This window comes from Mastomys coucha, unplaced genomic scaffold (assembly GCF_008632895.1).
Source record: "Mastomys coucha isolate ucsf_1 unplaced genomic scaffold, UCSF_Mcou_1 pScaffold21, whole genome shotgun sequence".
Lineage (NCBI taxonomy): Eukaryota > Metazoa > Chordata > Mammalia > Rodentia > Muridae > Mastomys > Mastomys coucha.
The window spans coordinates 55,815,902-55,831,699 of NW_022196904.1; the positions used below are offsets into that span (position 1 = coordinate 55,815,902).

At 43.5% G+C, this 15,798-nt stretch overlaps 1 protein-coding gene across 1 annotated transcript in view; it reads left to right on the forward strand.

Moving 5' to 3' along the window:
* The first annotated feature begins 4,446 nt into the window (after positions 1 to 4,446).
* Positions 4,447 to 15,798, forward strand: part of Tars3 (threonyl-tRNA synthetase 3) — a 52,198-nt gene continuing 40,846 nt past the window's right edge. The window contains exons 1-4 of the mRNA XM_031386907.1: positions 4,447 to 4,814; positions 5,709 to 5,777; positions 6,991 to 7,178; positions 13,284 to 13,407. Coding sequence (XP_031242767.1) covers positions 4,545 to 4,814; positions 5,709 to 5,777; positions 6,991 to 7,178; positions 13,284 to 13,407 — 651 coding nt within the window. The 5' untranslated portion in view covers positions 4,447 to 4,544. The remainder of the gene's footprint in view (positions 4,815 to 5,708; positions 5,778 to 6,990; positions 7,179 to 13,283; positions 13,408 to 15,798) is intronic.

Here is a 15,798-nt window from a genome sequence, read left to right on the forward strand (position 1 = left end):
CATGCACAGTTTTTACCCCATCCAGGATTCACTTTAGGGTTAGATGTTGTATTTGATTGTCATGACAACAGTTCTCTTTTAATTTGGAACCCTTCTATGGGCTTCGTCTTTTACGATATGAATATTTTTAATTAAAAATGCTTATTTTTTATTATATGAGGTTAAGTGTTTTGCTTGCTGATTTCTCACTTAGCCTTTGACATTGGTTTGTGAGCTAAGCTCTGCTTTTTTTTTGGTTTCAAACAATTATTTGTATGAATATGTGAATGATTATATTTTCTGTGGCTTATAATTCATTATGGTACTTAATTATTTTTATGTTCAAATGGCCCCAGCTTGGTTAGGCAAAGTCCTTTGAGCTGCTTCTTTGCCTCCCCATGTTAGTGAAGAGCCCTCCCCTAGTCTCCACAGGAAGATAGGCTCCTCCAGTCTTATCTTGAGCCTATACCTTGACATAGCTCTTCATCCCAGGAGTTCCTCCTCCTCTACTGTGGAGCAGTGGGAGGGGGCAAGTCCTTGATGCTGGAGTCCTAACTGCCACTTTGTACCTATGTCTTCACTGGTCTCCCTCCGTAATAACTCTCTTCTACAGCTAGAATGCCGGAACCCTTATCAGTACACCTTGTCTTGTTCCAATGGGCTCATTTGTCCTGAAATACATCAACATTTCTTCACGGTGTTTCCACCTTTGCTCAGCCAAGACTGTTTGAACTCACTCATTCTTTCTCTCTCTCTACTGTCTTCTGTATGGATGATGCTCATTGGAATTTACGTTTGCTTCAATTTTCTCTCAAATGTGTCTAGGGCTTTATCAGTTATATAGACCTTCAAAAGTCAATGCATCAAAAGAATGTAGCCAGAGAAGGATGACTCTCTAGGTCCCTCCCAGTGGTTTCTCTTCTCTGGGTCCTTTGTAGATTGCTCATTTCATTGCTTGCTCAGTATCTCTCTGTGCTGATAAACAGATGTAGACAGGCTTTATTTTTCTCTTCTTTCTTGCACAACATGTAACATATCGCATACGCTCCTTTGAACTTAGCTCTTTTTCACATCACAATACCTCTGGAAAATGACTCCATATCAATTTACAGAGATCTCCCTAATGGCTTTTAAACAGCTACATGATATTCCATTGGGTCAGTGTATTAAATAGATGAAACCAGCATCCTATGCAATTTTACAACCATACACACAAAAATACCCTTGAGTTATATTTTTGTACAAATACAGTTTTGTGTTCTTAGAAATATATCTTCAGAATAAATTCCCAACAGTGAGACTGCTGGTTGCAAGAGATGTGTATACAATAGGCTCTCCATTTCTATTCATTGTGCTTCTGAGGGCTCAATGGACCATAGACTGAAAGTATTTGGGAAGAATCACAGCTATACAGCCTATAGTCTTCTCTTCCCACTCCTTCCTACACAACATTACAACGACACAGCATCTACACTGTATTGGGTGTTGTAAATAGCTAGAGATGATATAAGGAATACAAGCTGGTGTGGCTAAGTTAAATGCAAGACTCTGGATATGTTATGTAAAAGACTGAAGCATCTATGGGGTATCTTTGGGGAAGAATTCTTCCCATGAACCAATTACCCATGGATATTGGGGGATGACTCATGTAGTTTTATTTGATATTATCTTTGGTTTATCTTGTTTGCCCTTTATCAGTTTTTAATTGATAGCTTACATTCTTTTGCTTTTTATCAATGTTGATGTTAGTTATTATATGCTATCAGATTCATGCACTCCTAACATTTGTAGTGTTTTATTATTCTCATTTAAAATTCTGTACCTATCTATCCTCCCTCTTGAGGCCCTATGGTGTGTGTGCATGTGTGTGTGCATGTGTGTATATGTGTGTTGTGCCTGCCCATGAGTGTGCAGATGCATCTTCCTATGTGTGCATTTGTATGTGGAGGTCAAAGGACAGCCATGAGTGTTATTCCCCAGGAGCCCACTAACTTATTTTTTAAAACAGAGCCTTTCACTAAAACCTGGACTCCTAATTTAGGATAATCTTGCTGGCCAGCAGGCCCCAGGAATACACGTGTCTCTGTCCACCAGTGTGGTGTTAGAATAACCACAGGGTGCTGGGGATGGAATTCTGGTCCTCATGCTTGTAAGGTAAGCACTTCACCAACTGATCTACCCTACTCTCTCTGTTTTTCCCTTTCCATTTCTTCTCCCCTTCTGCTTTCTTTTTCTTTCTTTCTATTCTTTTTTTTTTTTTTAATCTTGATAGGATCTTGTTATGTAGCTCAGACTGGCTTTGAGCTGGTGGCTACCCCCACCCACAACTACCCCTGCTCACACCTCTAGGAGAGGTGTACAGGTGTGCACCACCACACCCAGCTGTGCCTCTTCTGCACACAGATGTTTACTAGGTGATCTTCAATTTCCACATGGAAGACAATGACATCTATTGCTGGGAGTGGTTTGTGATTCTGATTAACTCCTCCCCTCCTTCCACCCAATTCTCCAGAGTAACATTTACCCACCTGTCTGTCCACCTTGCTGACATCACCCAGACTTCATTTCTCAGAGTAATTTCTCACCCTTGAACTACCCCACCCGAAGATAAACCCTGTTTTGGGACTCTTGTGGCCTCCATTACCCAGATTACATCATGAGACATGTTTGATTAAATGCTACTCTCGTGCCTTAATTTCTGCACAAATATAATGGTACTGTACTGGCTGGTTTTGTGTGTCAACTTGACACAGGCTGGAGTTATCACAGAGAAGGGAGTTTCAGTTGGGGAAGTGCCTCCATGAGATCCAGCTGTGGGGCATTTTCTCAATTGCCCCTTGTGGGTGGTGCCATCCCTGGGCTGGAGGTCTTGGGTTCTATAAGAGAGCAGGCTGAACAAGCCAGGAGAAGCAAGCCAGTAAGGAACATCCCCCCATGGCCTCTGCATCAGGTCCTGCTTCCTGACCTGCATGAGTTCCAGTCCTGACTTCTTCTGGTGATAAACAGCAATGTGGAAGTAAGCCAAATAAACCCTTTCCTCCCCAACTTGCTTCATGGTCATGATGTTTGTGCAGGGATAGAAACCCTGACTAAGACAGGTACCATCTCTTCTGATGAAGATTTAAGGAATGACTATTTCCAGATCGCTTAATTCATGTCTGTGCACATTCTAGGAACTTAAGAACAGTTAAGAGCCAACTTTTGTTCTTGCCACATGCTCTTGCTCATGGTTATAAGAGATACAAAGTCATATGTGAAATTATTGCTGGAGTCTTTAGAGTCAAAGCCTGGCTTCTGGAAGTCTCAATGAAATAGGCTCAGCTACCCCTCTGCAACATGCCAATTAAAATGACAGTTAACAATAAAAAAACAGAAAGGAGATTTATTCATTGTGGTTACAGTGGAAAGATGAACAGCTACGAGGGTTTAGAGACCCACCCCAAGCTCATCTTTGGAGTGCTAATATGAGGTTTAGGTTTAAGTAGAGGACATAATTAAGCCGTGCCGATGATGGAGGTGTGGCTCCATCATTGACTCAGTTCCAGTCTGTCCAGCGGTCTAGTAAATCCTGAGGGCTCTGTGAACTCTCGCCCTAGGGCAATTCCTCCCCTAGGGGGCAGCAGGGCTTCAGCCTTTTCCAGCTCCAAGATGTAAGCTTAATTCTTTGTGGACCACTGTTTCCAAAGTCCGATAGCGCAAATGTTTCTACTTAAAATAATCTTCTTTCCTGTCAGGACAGTTACAAACAGTATTTGCTCTAGACCCAAATAGTGAGCAATGTTCTGCAGGCTGAAGTTTTTGTAGTGCTCTTCTGTGTGTCCTTGCCAAGTGCCACTGTATTTGCACAGCCTTGGCATGAAGATCTATTTTCAATGGCCGCTTTTCAGAACCTGTTTGCACAGTGTGGTGACTGCAAGAATTCAAGAGGAGAATGAGAGAAATAACGGTTTGGACAATCTGGTCAAGAGACGCACCTCCTCTGGGCTTCAATATCTCCAACTCCAGTTTCAACAGACTGAGAACACTTTCAGTACCACCTGGACACGCCTCCCAACTCTAAAGACGCCCATTCAGTGGTCCCACTCCTACTGCCTAGGTCCAGAGCGTAGTTCTCAATCCTGCAGTGCACCCAACATTGGCCATGCCACATTTCCCCTGCCCATTTTCCTTGCTTTATGAAGTATTGCTCAGCCATTCCATCGTCCCCAGTGATGATGCCACGCTACAGCCCTGTCTCAGCGCTTCTCCTCCGCAACGTTGCCCACCCTTGCCCCCTCATCGCTCCTGCCCCGCCCTTCATTATCTTACAGCCCGCCCCACTTCATTGCCTATCGTCTCGCCCCAGCACAGTTGCCCCGATATAGCCCCGCCTCTTGCCCGTGCATCGCTCCGCCCCATGCAGGGATACCCAGCCCCAGCCCCGCCCCTCTTCCTCCATCGTCCCGCCCCGTATAGTGATGCACCCCTACTTCACCCCGCCTCCCGAGGCCCTTTAGCTCCGCCCCGCCCCGTCTCCTTGTCACTCAGGCTGGCCCGGCGGGCTCAGGTGGCACAGGGAGGCTGCCATGGCGGCCCAGGCTCTGGCGGCTCAGGCCGTGGCCTCGCGCCTGCAGCGGCAGGAGGAGGACATCCGCTGGCTGTGCGCGGAGGTGCAGCGCCTGAGGGACGAGCAGCTGCGCGGGCCCGAGCGGGGGCAAGCCGAGGGCCCGCGCCTGACACGCGAGGTGGCACAGCTCCAGGCGGAGAACCGCGACCTGCACCAGCGCTTGTGTGGCCTGCGGCTGCGCCTGGCGGAGCAGCGCGGCCCCGGGGCCCGGCGAGCGGCGGCGCACGAGGTAACCGGCCGCCCAGGCGCACGCACTCAGCGGGTTCCAACTCTGTACCCGGGTGCGGGCAGGGCTGCAGGGTGTGTCCCCGCCGGCGCCCTGCCCACTGCCCACGGCCCAAGGGAACCGCTAGGTTTCCACCAACCTCCTAACCGACCAGCTGGTATAATTTCTCGGCTCTTCATTGGATAGACTGCAAGCAACACTTTTCCCTCCAGCAGCAGAAACAACTGAGGTGCAACCCTTTAATCCAGAACTCTGGAGGCTGAGGCAGGAGAATGGCTGAGAGTTTGAGGCTAGGCAGGCCAGGGCTACCTGAGAAGACGCTGTCTCAATTAAAACTTTCAAAAAGGCTGCTAAAGTTTAAGAGTCACTGTGTCCTTGGGGAAGGGGGCTTAACAGTTTCTATTCTCTCTGCTGGCTGGTTCTGGGCTATCTGAAGACAGGTTATTTTTACCGCCTTGTTTTGGCGGTTTATTTTGAGGCCTATATGTGTTCTGTGTATTTAACAGAAGTATTTGATTACAGTATTTTTCATGTTCTAGAAGATTATTAAATAAATTATAGAATGATTTTTCTAAGTTCTGAAGGCTTTCTGGCAACATCTGATGAAAAAGTCTGGTAGCAGCTACAATTTCCAGTGACATTATTTGTTTAAAGTTTAGGGAGGAGAGAAAGAGAGACACAGAGACAGTGTGTATTGTAGGCAGCTTTGTGAATACTGGTGCAGTGCCCTATTATTGAGCTACATCCCCAGTTTTAATGTGTTTGGACAGATAGGACTGAACTCTGAAACCAGATCCCAGCAGGGACTCTCAAACCGTGGCTCCTGCCATGAGCTCCCAGGGTCCCCTCCTTCCCCAGGTTTCTAATTACTGCTCTTGCCTCTCATTTATCTTTCAGCCTCTTATCCAAAACCAAGAGAAGGACACAAAGAAGAGGAGGCCGAAGCAGAGTGAACCTGACAGGGAGGTCAGTTGTTGCTGTAGAAACAACACGAAATGTTCACTATTAAGCATGGGTCTGCAGGACTTAGAATAAGGACATAATCACTGGTGAAATTACTGTTTGGACCACATCAGTGACCTCTTAAAGTCAAGCTAGCCACTGGATAAAGTACTCTCCACTCTTTTCCTTATTCTTTCTTTCGTTTCTCCTTCTTTGTTTTTGTTTTGTTTCTTGAAACAGGCTTTGTCTGTCCTTCTATCTCATGTCTTTGAATACTATACCCATGGATATTTCTTTCTCCCACTATTTATTTACAGTGTATTTATGCAATGTTATATAGTGTAGCAAGGCTTTGGCTGTCTTGACACTCTTTATATAAACCAGGCTTGCCTCAAAGTCACAGAGATCTACCTGCCTTTGCTGGGATTAAAGGGTGTATCACCACTACCTGCCTTCTCTACTCTTTTTAAGGTGAAATAATAGAGTTCTGATTTCATATTTCCTGCTGCTCTCCTCTTCCTCCTCTTCTTTCCTCCTCCTCTTCCTCCTCTTCCTTCCTCCTCCTCTTCTTCCTCTTCCTTCTTCTTCCTCTTCCTCTTCCTCCTCCTCCTCCTTTAAGGAAATTATTAGAACAACCAGCAAGGGTTTATAAAGACTCAGCACTTGTTAGGCCCAAAGGAGGAGTACCTAACCTCAAAGAGGTCAGACAGACTAAGGACAAACAAGTAGAGGTAGACTGAGATATGGCATGACCAGTCCTTGATGTGCACATACATATTCCCCATTTATGGATTTTTAAATCTGAAATTTTTTTGGGAAAAAAATGCTCTGTACTGGCTGGCTATTTTGGTCATTATTCCCCCAGCAGTACAGTATAACAGCAATTTTCTGAGTATTACATTTTGCCTTTTAATAATCTAGAGATGACTTAAAGCATATGGGAGGGTGTGAGAAGATGTGCTAATACTGTGTGACTTTATTGAGGATCTGAGGATCCATGGGGCTCTAGGAAGCCAATTCTTGGGATACCAAGGGTTGTCTATTAAGAAGTGCTACACTGTAAATATACAGTCAACGGTGGGAGAGGGAGCTGTCCATAGGTGTAGTATTCAGAGACATTAGGTAAGAGGGGAGGGTCTGCTGGAGGGGATGTGGAGAGAGGGGGAGCATGCAGAGAGGTGAAGTAGGACCCCAGTGGGCTGAGTCCTTAACCTTACGGTAAGCTAATGACTTTCAGATGAAGCAACCGAATTTTATAAAGGAGAGATTGCAGCTTTTTGAAACATTGAAGACAGACCATCAGCTGTTACCTACTACTCAGGAAAAGAACACAAGCAGCGTGATTTCAGTGAGGGTGGCTGGTGGGAAGACAGTGCCAGGAGAAAGATGGAAAACAACACCTTATCAAGTGGCCGCTGGGATTAGGTAAGACCTTCCCACCTCCCCCTACCCCTCACCAGATGCATGCTCTCTCTCTCTCTCTCTCTCTCTCTCTCTCTCTCTCTCTCTCTCTCTCTCTCTCTCACACACACACACACACACACACACAAGCTCACATACTCCTGTGCTTTATCTCCCTCCCTACTTGCTTGTTTGAAACACATATACTCCAGTATTAAGTAATTGTGCCAGAGCCTGTCAAAAGGTTTTATTAGATACCACTAAAATATTTTTCCCTTATTCAGCTGAGTTAAATATAATGACTATTTTCCCCTGACTTCTAAGAAGACCACATAATTGAATACGGGATCATGATCTCTTCCTACTTAAAAAGTCCAAATTTTAAAGTTCTAATAAAAATATGTACTGGAGAAAAAAATCTGTACCCTTAACAGTACATCCACACTGACTTTATTCATACACCAAGTAATTTTCATGCATTTTCACAGTTTTTCAAATTGTAAATTGAAAATGTAGGTTGACACTGTTATCTGTCATGGTACTTGCCTTTGCGTAGGAGATAGTCATTAATGAAGTCTTGCTTGGAGGTGATTTCTTCTTGTCTTGTTTGCTTTCTGTTGCTGTAATAAACACAATTACCAAAAGCAACTAGGGGAGGAGAGGGTTTATTTGGCTTACAGGTTAGGGCCCATTGTGAAAGGAAGCGAAGGCAAGGAACTCCAGGCATGAAACTGGAGACAGAAAGGAAGCCAAGGATTTACTGGAATCCCTGCATCATGGCCAGTCTGGAACCCAGAGGACTCACATTATACAAGGGGCCTACAAACACTGGTCCAAACAAGAATAACGTGATTAAGCCAACCAGTGTTCCCCAAAGGGCAAGAATCAAGAAAGCCATGGCTACAATTGGCCTCAGAGAGCAATCTTTATATAGTTTTTTTTCCTCAGGGGTGAGATCCCTTGGCTACATATCAACAATGTGGTGAAGCACAAAAGAAAAATTTTAGGAAGGAATCCAGTGGTAGAATAGAGTAAAAGGGAAAAGGCGTGTGGTTATAAGCATTGAGTATACTAACAGTGTCAAGAGAAAAAGAATGAAAACCCATGCATAAAGTCAGGTTACAGATACTGGTGAGCCAAGGACCAGCCTTAGCTTGGAGAGGGGTTCTGAGAGAAGGGATATCTGGGAGCAGCAAAACAAACAACTCAAAGTTAAATCGTGGATCCAAGCTGACGGCCTATGTCCCGCTCGAGGAAGCTTTACGGATTGCTATGTCTCTGTACTTTGCTAGAGACAGCTTTTCAGACTGATCTCTGTGTTCTACTCTGTCTGGGGATCTCTAGACCGCTCTCTGTGTTCAGCTCTGCTCCAGACAGCTTTCTCTTGCTATTCTAAAAATTCACTCAATACCCCAGGTTCCCTTTTGATTATCCTATGAATCAACATCCCATGACCCTGGCCCATTGATTTTTTTTTAAAGATTTATTTATTATATGTAAGTACACTATAACTGTCTTCAGACACCCCAGAAGAAGGCATCAGATCTCATTATGGATGGTTGTGAGCTACCATGTGGTTGCTGAGATTTGAACTCAGGACCTTCAGAAGAGCAGTCAGTTCTCTTAACTGCTGGACCATCTTAGAAAAAGACAGCAAGCACAAGAACAGACAATACAATAGCTGGGTGGAACTCCCCCCTGAAATTACCATTCCTACCAAGCCTGGGCCTGGATCTAAACTCCCACTGTCCCAAGCTGATTTTGAACTAAAGAATCTGCCTACCTTTGTGTCTGCCTGTCTTTGTATCTTTCTAACAAGCTGGCTCATAGTACAACTGCCTCTGTTCCTTTAGATCTGAGGAGCTCCTTATACAACTCATACTGCATCCATCCTTATATTTTGCATAGTTGAGGAATTATAGATTGTTGTACTCATGTTTTCAGTGTTCTTTCCCACAGCCTTATAGGCTGTCCTGAAGGTCACAGCATTGTACCATTTTGCTGACACACAGGCACACTCTAGCCTCCTGGACTTGTGCTGTCTCTCTCTAATTAACATGGAATAATTAACCTTGGCAGAGAGAACATTCCTTGAAGAAGGAATGTGAACACATGTACACTATTACACAAAGACGATTTACACTCACATCAACCATCAACACTCCTGGAGACCCATGCTCTGCTGACTCTGTTTCAAGCACAGGAAATCATGTCATTCTGTTCCTTACATGGACTTGGCACTGATAGATTTGTAAATGGCACTTATCTTTGTATTTAAGAAGTTAAGACATGCTGGGGAGTGGTGGCTCACACCTTAATCCCAGCATACAGAAAATGTGGTACATCTACACAAAAACAATGAATTTATGAAATTCTTAGGGAAATAGATGGATCTGGAGAATATCATCCTGAGTGAGGTAACCCAAAAGAACACACAAAAGAACACACGTAGTATGCACTCTCTGATAAGTGGATATTAGCCCAGAAGATCAGAATACACAAAGTACAATCCACAAACCACAAGAAACTCAAGAAGAAGGAAGACTATAGTTTGGATACTTTGTTCTTTCTTAAAAGGGGGGGGGGGGCAAAATATCCATGGAGGGAATTGCAGAGACAAACTATGGAGCAGAGACTGAAGGAAGGACAATCCAGAGACTGCTCCACCTGGGAATCCTTCCCATATTCAATCATTAAATCCAGACACTATTGTATATCAGCTAACAGGAGTCTGATATAGCTATCTCCTAAGAGGCTCTGACAGTACTTTACAAATACAGAAGTAGAGGCTCACAGTCATCCATTGGACTGAGTACAGGGTCCCCAATGAAGGAGCTAGAGAAAGGACCCAAGGAGCTGAAGGGTTTGCAGCCCCTTAGGACGAACAACAGTATGAACTAACTAGTACCCTCAGATCTCCCAGGGACTAAACCACCAACCAAAGAGTACTAATGGTGGGACTAATGGCTCCAGAAGCATATATATAGCAGAGGATGGCCTAGTTGGTCTCCTAGAGGAGAGGCCCTTGGCCCTGTGAAGGTTCTATGCCCCAGTGTAGGGGAATGCCAGGGCCAGGAAGTGGAAGAGGGTGGTTTGGTGAGCAGGGTAGGGGGAGGGAACAGGTTTTTGTTTTTTTGGTTTTTGGTTTTTTTTTAATTTAATTTAATTTTTTCTTTTTTTCAGAGGGGAAACTGAGAAAGGAAATACCATATGACATGTAAATAAAGAAAATATCTAATAAAAAAAGAAAAAAGAAAAAACCAAAAGTCAAAATAACTAACAAACAGAAAGAGTCATGTGTTCTTGAGGCTGTGGAAACTCAGAAGCTTTATTCTAGAGAAATTATTATTATTATTATTATTATTATTATTATCATCATCATCATTATCATTATTAGATTTTCTTTTTCTTTTTCTTTTTTTGAGACAGGGTTTCTCTGTGCAGCCCTGGCTGTCCTGGAACTCACTCTGTAGACCAGGCTGGCCTCGAACTCAGAAATCTGCCTGCTTCTGCCTCCCAAGTGCTGAGATGAAAGGTGTGCACCACTACCACCCAGCATATTATTTGATTTTTCAAGACAGGGTTTTTCTGTGAATCCCTGGATGTCCTGGAACTCAGTTTGTAGATCAGGCTGGCCTACCCAATACATCTGCCCACCTCTGCCTCCCAAGCCCTGGGATCAAAAGTGTGTACTACCCTACCCAGCTTAGAGAATAAGTTTGCTTTGTCTGGATAGGATAGGCTTTTGTTCATCCAGAGAAGATGCCAGCACATGTCAGATATTTCAATCTTTAAGAAGGTTCATCTACCTGTGTGGCTTTGGGTTTGATAGGCTGCACGCATCCTAAATGACCATGTTACAGAGAATCTAGAGAGGTTAGCTATGGCTTCAGGAATATCCCGACTTAGCAAAGACTGCCCATGTTCCTTCCATGCTGTGTTATCAGGTCACATATAGACTGATTCCCAAGACCCCAGTGGCAGAAACAGGTCCTTTGGCTTTTGGACATTGACATCTACAAGTACACATTGGGCAAGTTCATTCAGTAGGGTGTCACAATGGTTGTCTACAGTTGTTTCGGGGCTTTTTACCAGGGAACCTTAGAAAACTATCAGCCTTCCAGGACCACCCTCACTGGAGATGAAGGCCCATCCTCCCTTTAGACCAGTGGTTTTCAACCTTCCTAATGCTGCATCCCTCTAATACAGCTCCTCATGTTGTGGTGACCCCCCCGACCATAAAGTTATTTTCATTGCTACTTCATAACTGTAATTTTGCTACTGTTATGAATTGTAATTTAAATATCTGTATTTTCCAATGACCTTAGGTGTCCCCTGTAAAAGTGTCATTTGACTCCTCCAAGGGGTTGAGACCCACAAGTTGAGAACCACTGCTTTAGAGGTTGTAGCATAACCCTCCCCTAATATGATCTTCCTCTTTTTAGAGGGTATTGTCCCATTTCTTATAATGCTGTTGAGGGCCAATACAATTCCTAGCACCTAGCTTAACAGCCATGGGAAAGGACTCTGGTGTGTTTGCTGTTAGGAAAGCTTGGCATTGTATTTCAACATAAACCATTAACATCGAATTGTCTGTGACATCATGATTTTACTTTCATTTTTTTCCAGAGAAAAGAATTGGCTATAAAAGTATGTATTCAAGAATGTTCATTACAAGTACAGCATTCCAAATACCACAAAAGTATAACCAGAATATCCAGCATTTGGTTCTCTCATAATAATTAAATAATATATGTTAGAAGTCTGTCTACAGATAGAGACAGTACTATAATTTATTTTTAGCTTTAAGAAGTGAGTTACAAAGTAACATATTCAGAAGGACAGTCTTAACATTTTTATATTGGTGTATATATAAAAGATTTGGAGGATATATATCAAAATGTGAACAGTCACTTTTGAGAGATACAAGTGTGCCCACCCCACCCTTGCTTTCCAAGCTTTCTTCTCCTCCTCCTCCTCCTCTTCCTCCTCCTACTCCTCTTCCTCCTCCTCCTCCTCATCCTCTTCCTCCTCCTTCCCCTCCTCCTCCTCCTCCTCTTCCTCCTCCTCCTCCTCCTCCTCCTCCTCCTTCTTCTTCTTTGGCTTTTCAACCTAGCTTTCTTCTTATAACTTTATTTCTCAATAGTTTTCAAACCATAAATGTCATTTTTGAAATATGAAGGAAGGGACAGAGGAAGGGAAGGAGGTCTCTATAGATAATAGGTAAAGGAAACAGATAATTCATTAAAAGTAAAATTAATCATCAACAAAATCAAAGTACCAGTGTTCGAGATCACACGACAAAGATTTGAAAACATATTTAGGGTGAGTGTAAGTGTCTGAAACTGTATTTATCAGAATCTTGTAAAGGTATTTGCCTTCATCCTTTGGGCTTTTAATTTAATTTAATTTTTTTATTTTCTGTGGGCTTACAGGAGCACGAAGAAGCACAGGTTTTGATGGCCACAAATATCCTCTGAGAGAGCAAAACTGAAGGAGACCAAAGTGTGCAAAACCAGGGCTTCCTCAGCAAACAGACCCTTCTAGCCTGCCTGGGGACTCCGGCTGATAGCATAGAAATAAAAAGTAGGCTATGAAATTATGCTCATAACTAGATTTTTTTTATAACATGGATGAGATGCCAGTGTAGGAAACAACCAGAGAGTAATATACCAAAATGCTATAAACAGTTATTTCTAGAATGAAGGGGTAAAAAAAAAATTTTTTTTTTTTTTTTGGTTTTTCAAGACAGGGTTTCTCTGTGTAGCCCTGGCTGTCCTGGAGCTCACTCTGTAGACCAGGCTGGCCTCGAACTCAGAAATCTGCCTGCCTGTGCCTCCCAAGTGCTGGGACTAAAGGCGTGCGCCACCACCGCCCGGCGAAGGGGTAAAATTTATATGAGATTTTAATTTCATTTCTTGTGCTTTAGTTTTCCAGTTTTAAAAATAGAAGTGTATATGACCTTTATCCATAAGATAATTGTTACAAAGTAAAATACCTCTATCCTATTAGTTCATATCTGTACTTTCTATCTAACTTCTTCTTCTTCTGAAATTAGTTTAAGCTCTTCTTATAATCAAGTATAATATTATAAATGTTAACTGCAAGTGTTTTTTTTCCTCCTACTAGTAAAGAGCTGGCTGAACATACAGTGATTGCCAAGGTGAACGGTGTATTGTGGGACCTAGACCGCCCGTTGGAAGGGGATTCCACGGTAGAGCTGCTGATGTTTGACAATGAGGAAGCCCAGGCTGTAAGTGTTTAAAAGCCAACCAGCCAGAGTTGGGTCTTAATGATACAAGAATTCTGGGAAGCACCACACATTGGAATCAAGGATGATGAAACTCTTGGCCTTTCAATATTTAAAACTCCAACATGGCATTTAATGATAGCTAACAAACATTTGTAGAATATACACTCAGATAAGTAGACCGTGACCATTTATTTCTTAGAATAAAATTATTTCCTAAGTTAAATGTTCTAGCTATTAAATTAGCGTCTATTCAAAATCAATTCCTAGTCACCTCTTTCAAGTTATATACCTGCAATTTAATATCTGTAGGAGAATTTGGAAAAATCCTTTAAATCCTGGTAAATGCAGTAATTTTACGACCAGTGCCACATTTTTTGTGTATGTCTCCTATGTGCTCATCAGCATAGCTTGGAGCTTCCCTTCAATTGGCTTATTGCCTCTAAAAACCCAGGTATGGTCAGCGGATGCTACATTGTTACACATCCTGGATGGTCACAACTGTATAGTTCCTGATTAAAGTATGCCAAGACCATTCGCTGGTTTTTGTTACTGGGCTAAAACACCACGACCAAAAGCAGTTTATGGAAGGAAGAGTTTATTTTGGCTTAGGGTCCAGAGGGGCAGTCCATTATGACCAGGAGGCCTGACAGCAGGTGGCTAGAGCGAGAATCTGATCACATTTCCACCCACATGCAGGGAGCAGAGGGAGCAAACTATAAATTGGGAGAGGCTATAAACTCTCAAAGCCTGCCCCAGCCATATACGTCTTCCAGGAAGGCTGCCTCTCCTAAAGGTTCCAACCCCCCAAACAGCACTATCAGCTGGGGACCAAGCATCAAATACTTGACCATAAGGGGGCAGTTCTCATTCAAACTGCTATACCAAGTATAACCATTAGATTGTTAAGCAATGCAGCATTCATAAAACCGTGTTCAAACGCGATTCTGAAAATCCAAGTCTGTAACTTGTCCACTCCCTGCCATTGCCAGGCAGACACACTTCAGTGCCATGTGTGTTACACCTCAGCAAGGTCTCCCTGTAGGTGTTGTGCTAGAAATTCTTGACTCTAACCACCAAGCTTGCTCCTTTGCTGTTTGCCTATCTCCGTGTACCCTGTCATATACCCAGCTCTTTCTATCCAGACCTTGGCAGGTATGCATACTTAGCTCTCCTCCTCAAGTCTCATCTCGATGTTATGGTGTACTGGCTGGTTTTGTGTGTCAACTTGACACAGGCTGGAGTTATCACAGAGAAGGGAGTTTCAGTTGGGGAAGTGCCTCCATGAGATCCAGCTGTGGGGCATTTTCTCAATTGCCCCTTGTGGGTGGTGCCATCCCTGGGCTGGAAGTCTTGGGTTCTATAAGAGAGCAGGCTGAGCAAGCCAGGGCAAGAAAGTCAGTAAGAAACATCTCTCCATGGCCTCTGCATCAGCTCTTGCTTCCTGACCTGCCTGAGTTCCAGTCCTGACTTCCTTGGGTGATGAACAGCAATGTGGAAGTAAGCCAAATAAACCCTTTCTTCCCCAACTTGCTTCTTGGTCATGATGTTTGTGCAGGAATAGAAACCCTGACTAAGACATATGGGCAAGCCCAATAGTCTATAATTTCCTAGTATATGTAGAAACCTGCACATTTCTCTCCATCTCTGTGACTGTTGGCTATGAATCTACACTTGGCCTATTATGCCATCACTACCTACTGCCTACATGTTTTTCTCTGAAATCCATCCTTAACCAGCTGTTTTAAAATATGACTTGACTGGTGTCTGCTTTAAACTCATAAAAGTCAAGCTCTTGCCATGCTCTAGCTGACACTGCTTCTTTCCTACCCCTCAGACCTTGGTAAGTTCCCTCTTACCAAGCACAGCCACACAGACCTTCCTCCACTGTGAATGCTGGCTTTGCTCTTCATTACTGAGCCATGTTCACCTCATGGCTACCATGCACAGGTGTAACTCACGAAGAACTGATGTGTGTCTAGGTAGACATCTGATTGTGTCACTCCCCCCGGTAGGCACAGCTGCCACAAGGACATAGTCTCTGTTTCCCTTACTATTTATTATATTCCTGTATCTAACACATTGTTTGGTTTGTCAATGTCTAGTAGATAAGGACATTGTTCCAAAGAAGATGCAGGCAGCCAGCCAGCTGTTTCAGCAGCATACGAGTCCAGGTGCTCTGGGGCAAGTCAGCCTGTGTGGTCCTGTTTCCTGAGCATGTCCAGCCCACTGCAGTAGACCAGGACTATATATGGCTTCTCTGCATCTACATCTACCTCTTTCTGCTCTGATTTATCAAGCTTTACTGTTACGTGTACTATCTCCTCTTTGCTTAACAAAAGAGAAGAACATTCTGACCTAGGACTCAATCATCATTCACTTTTGGCATCTGTT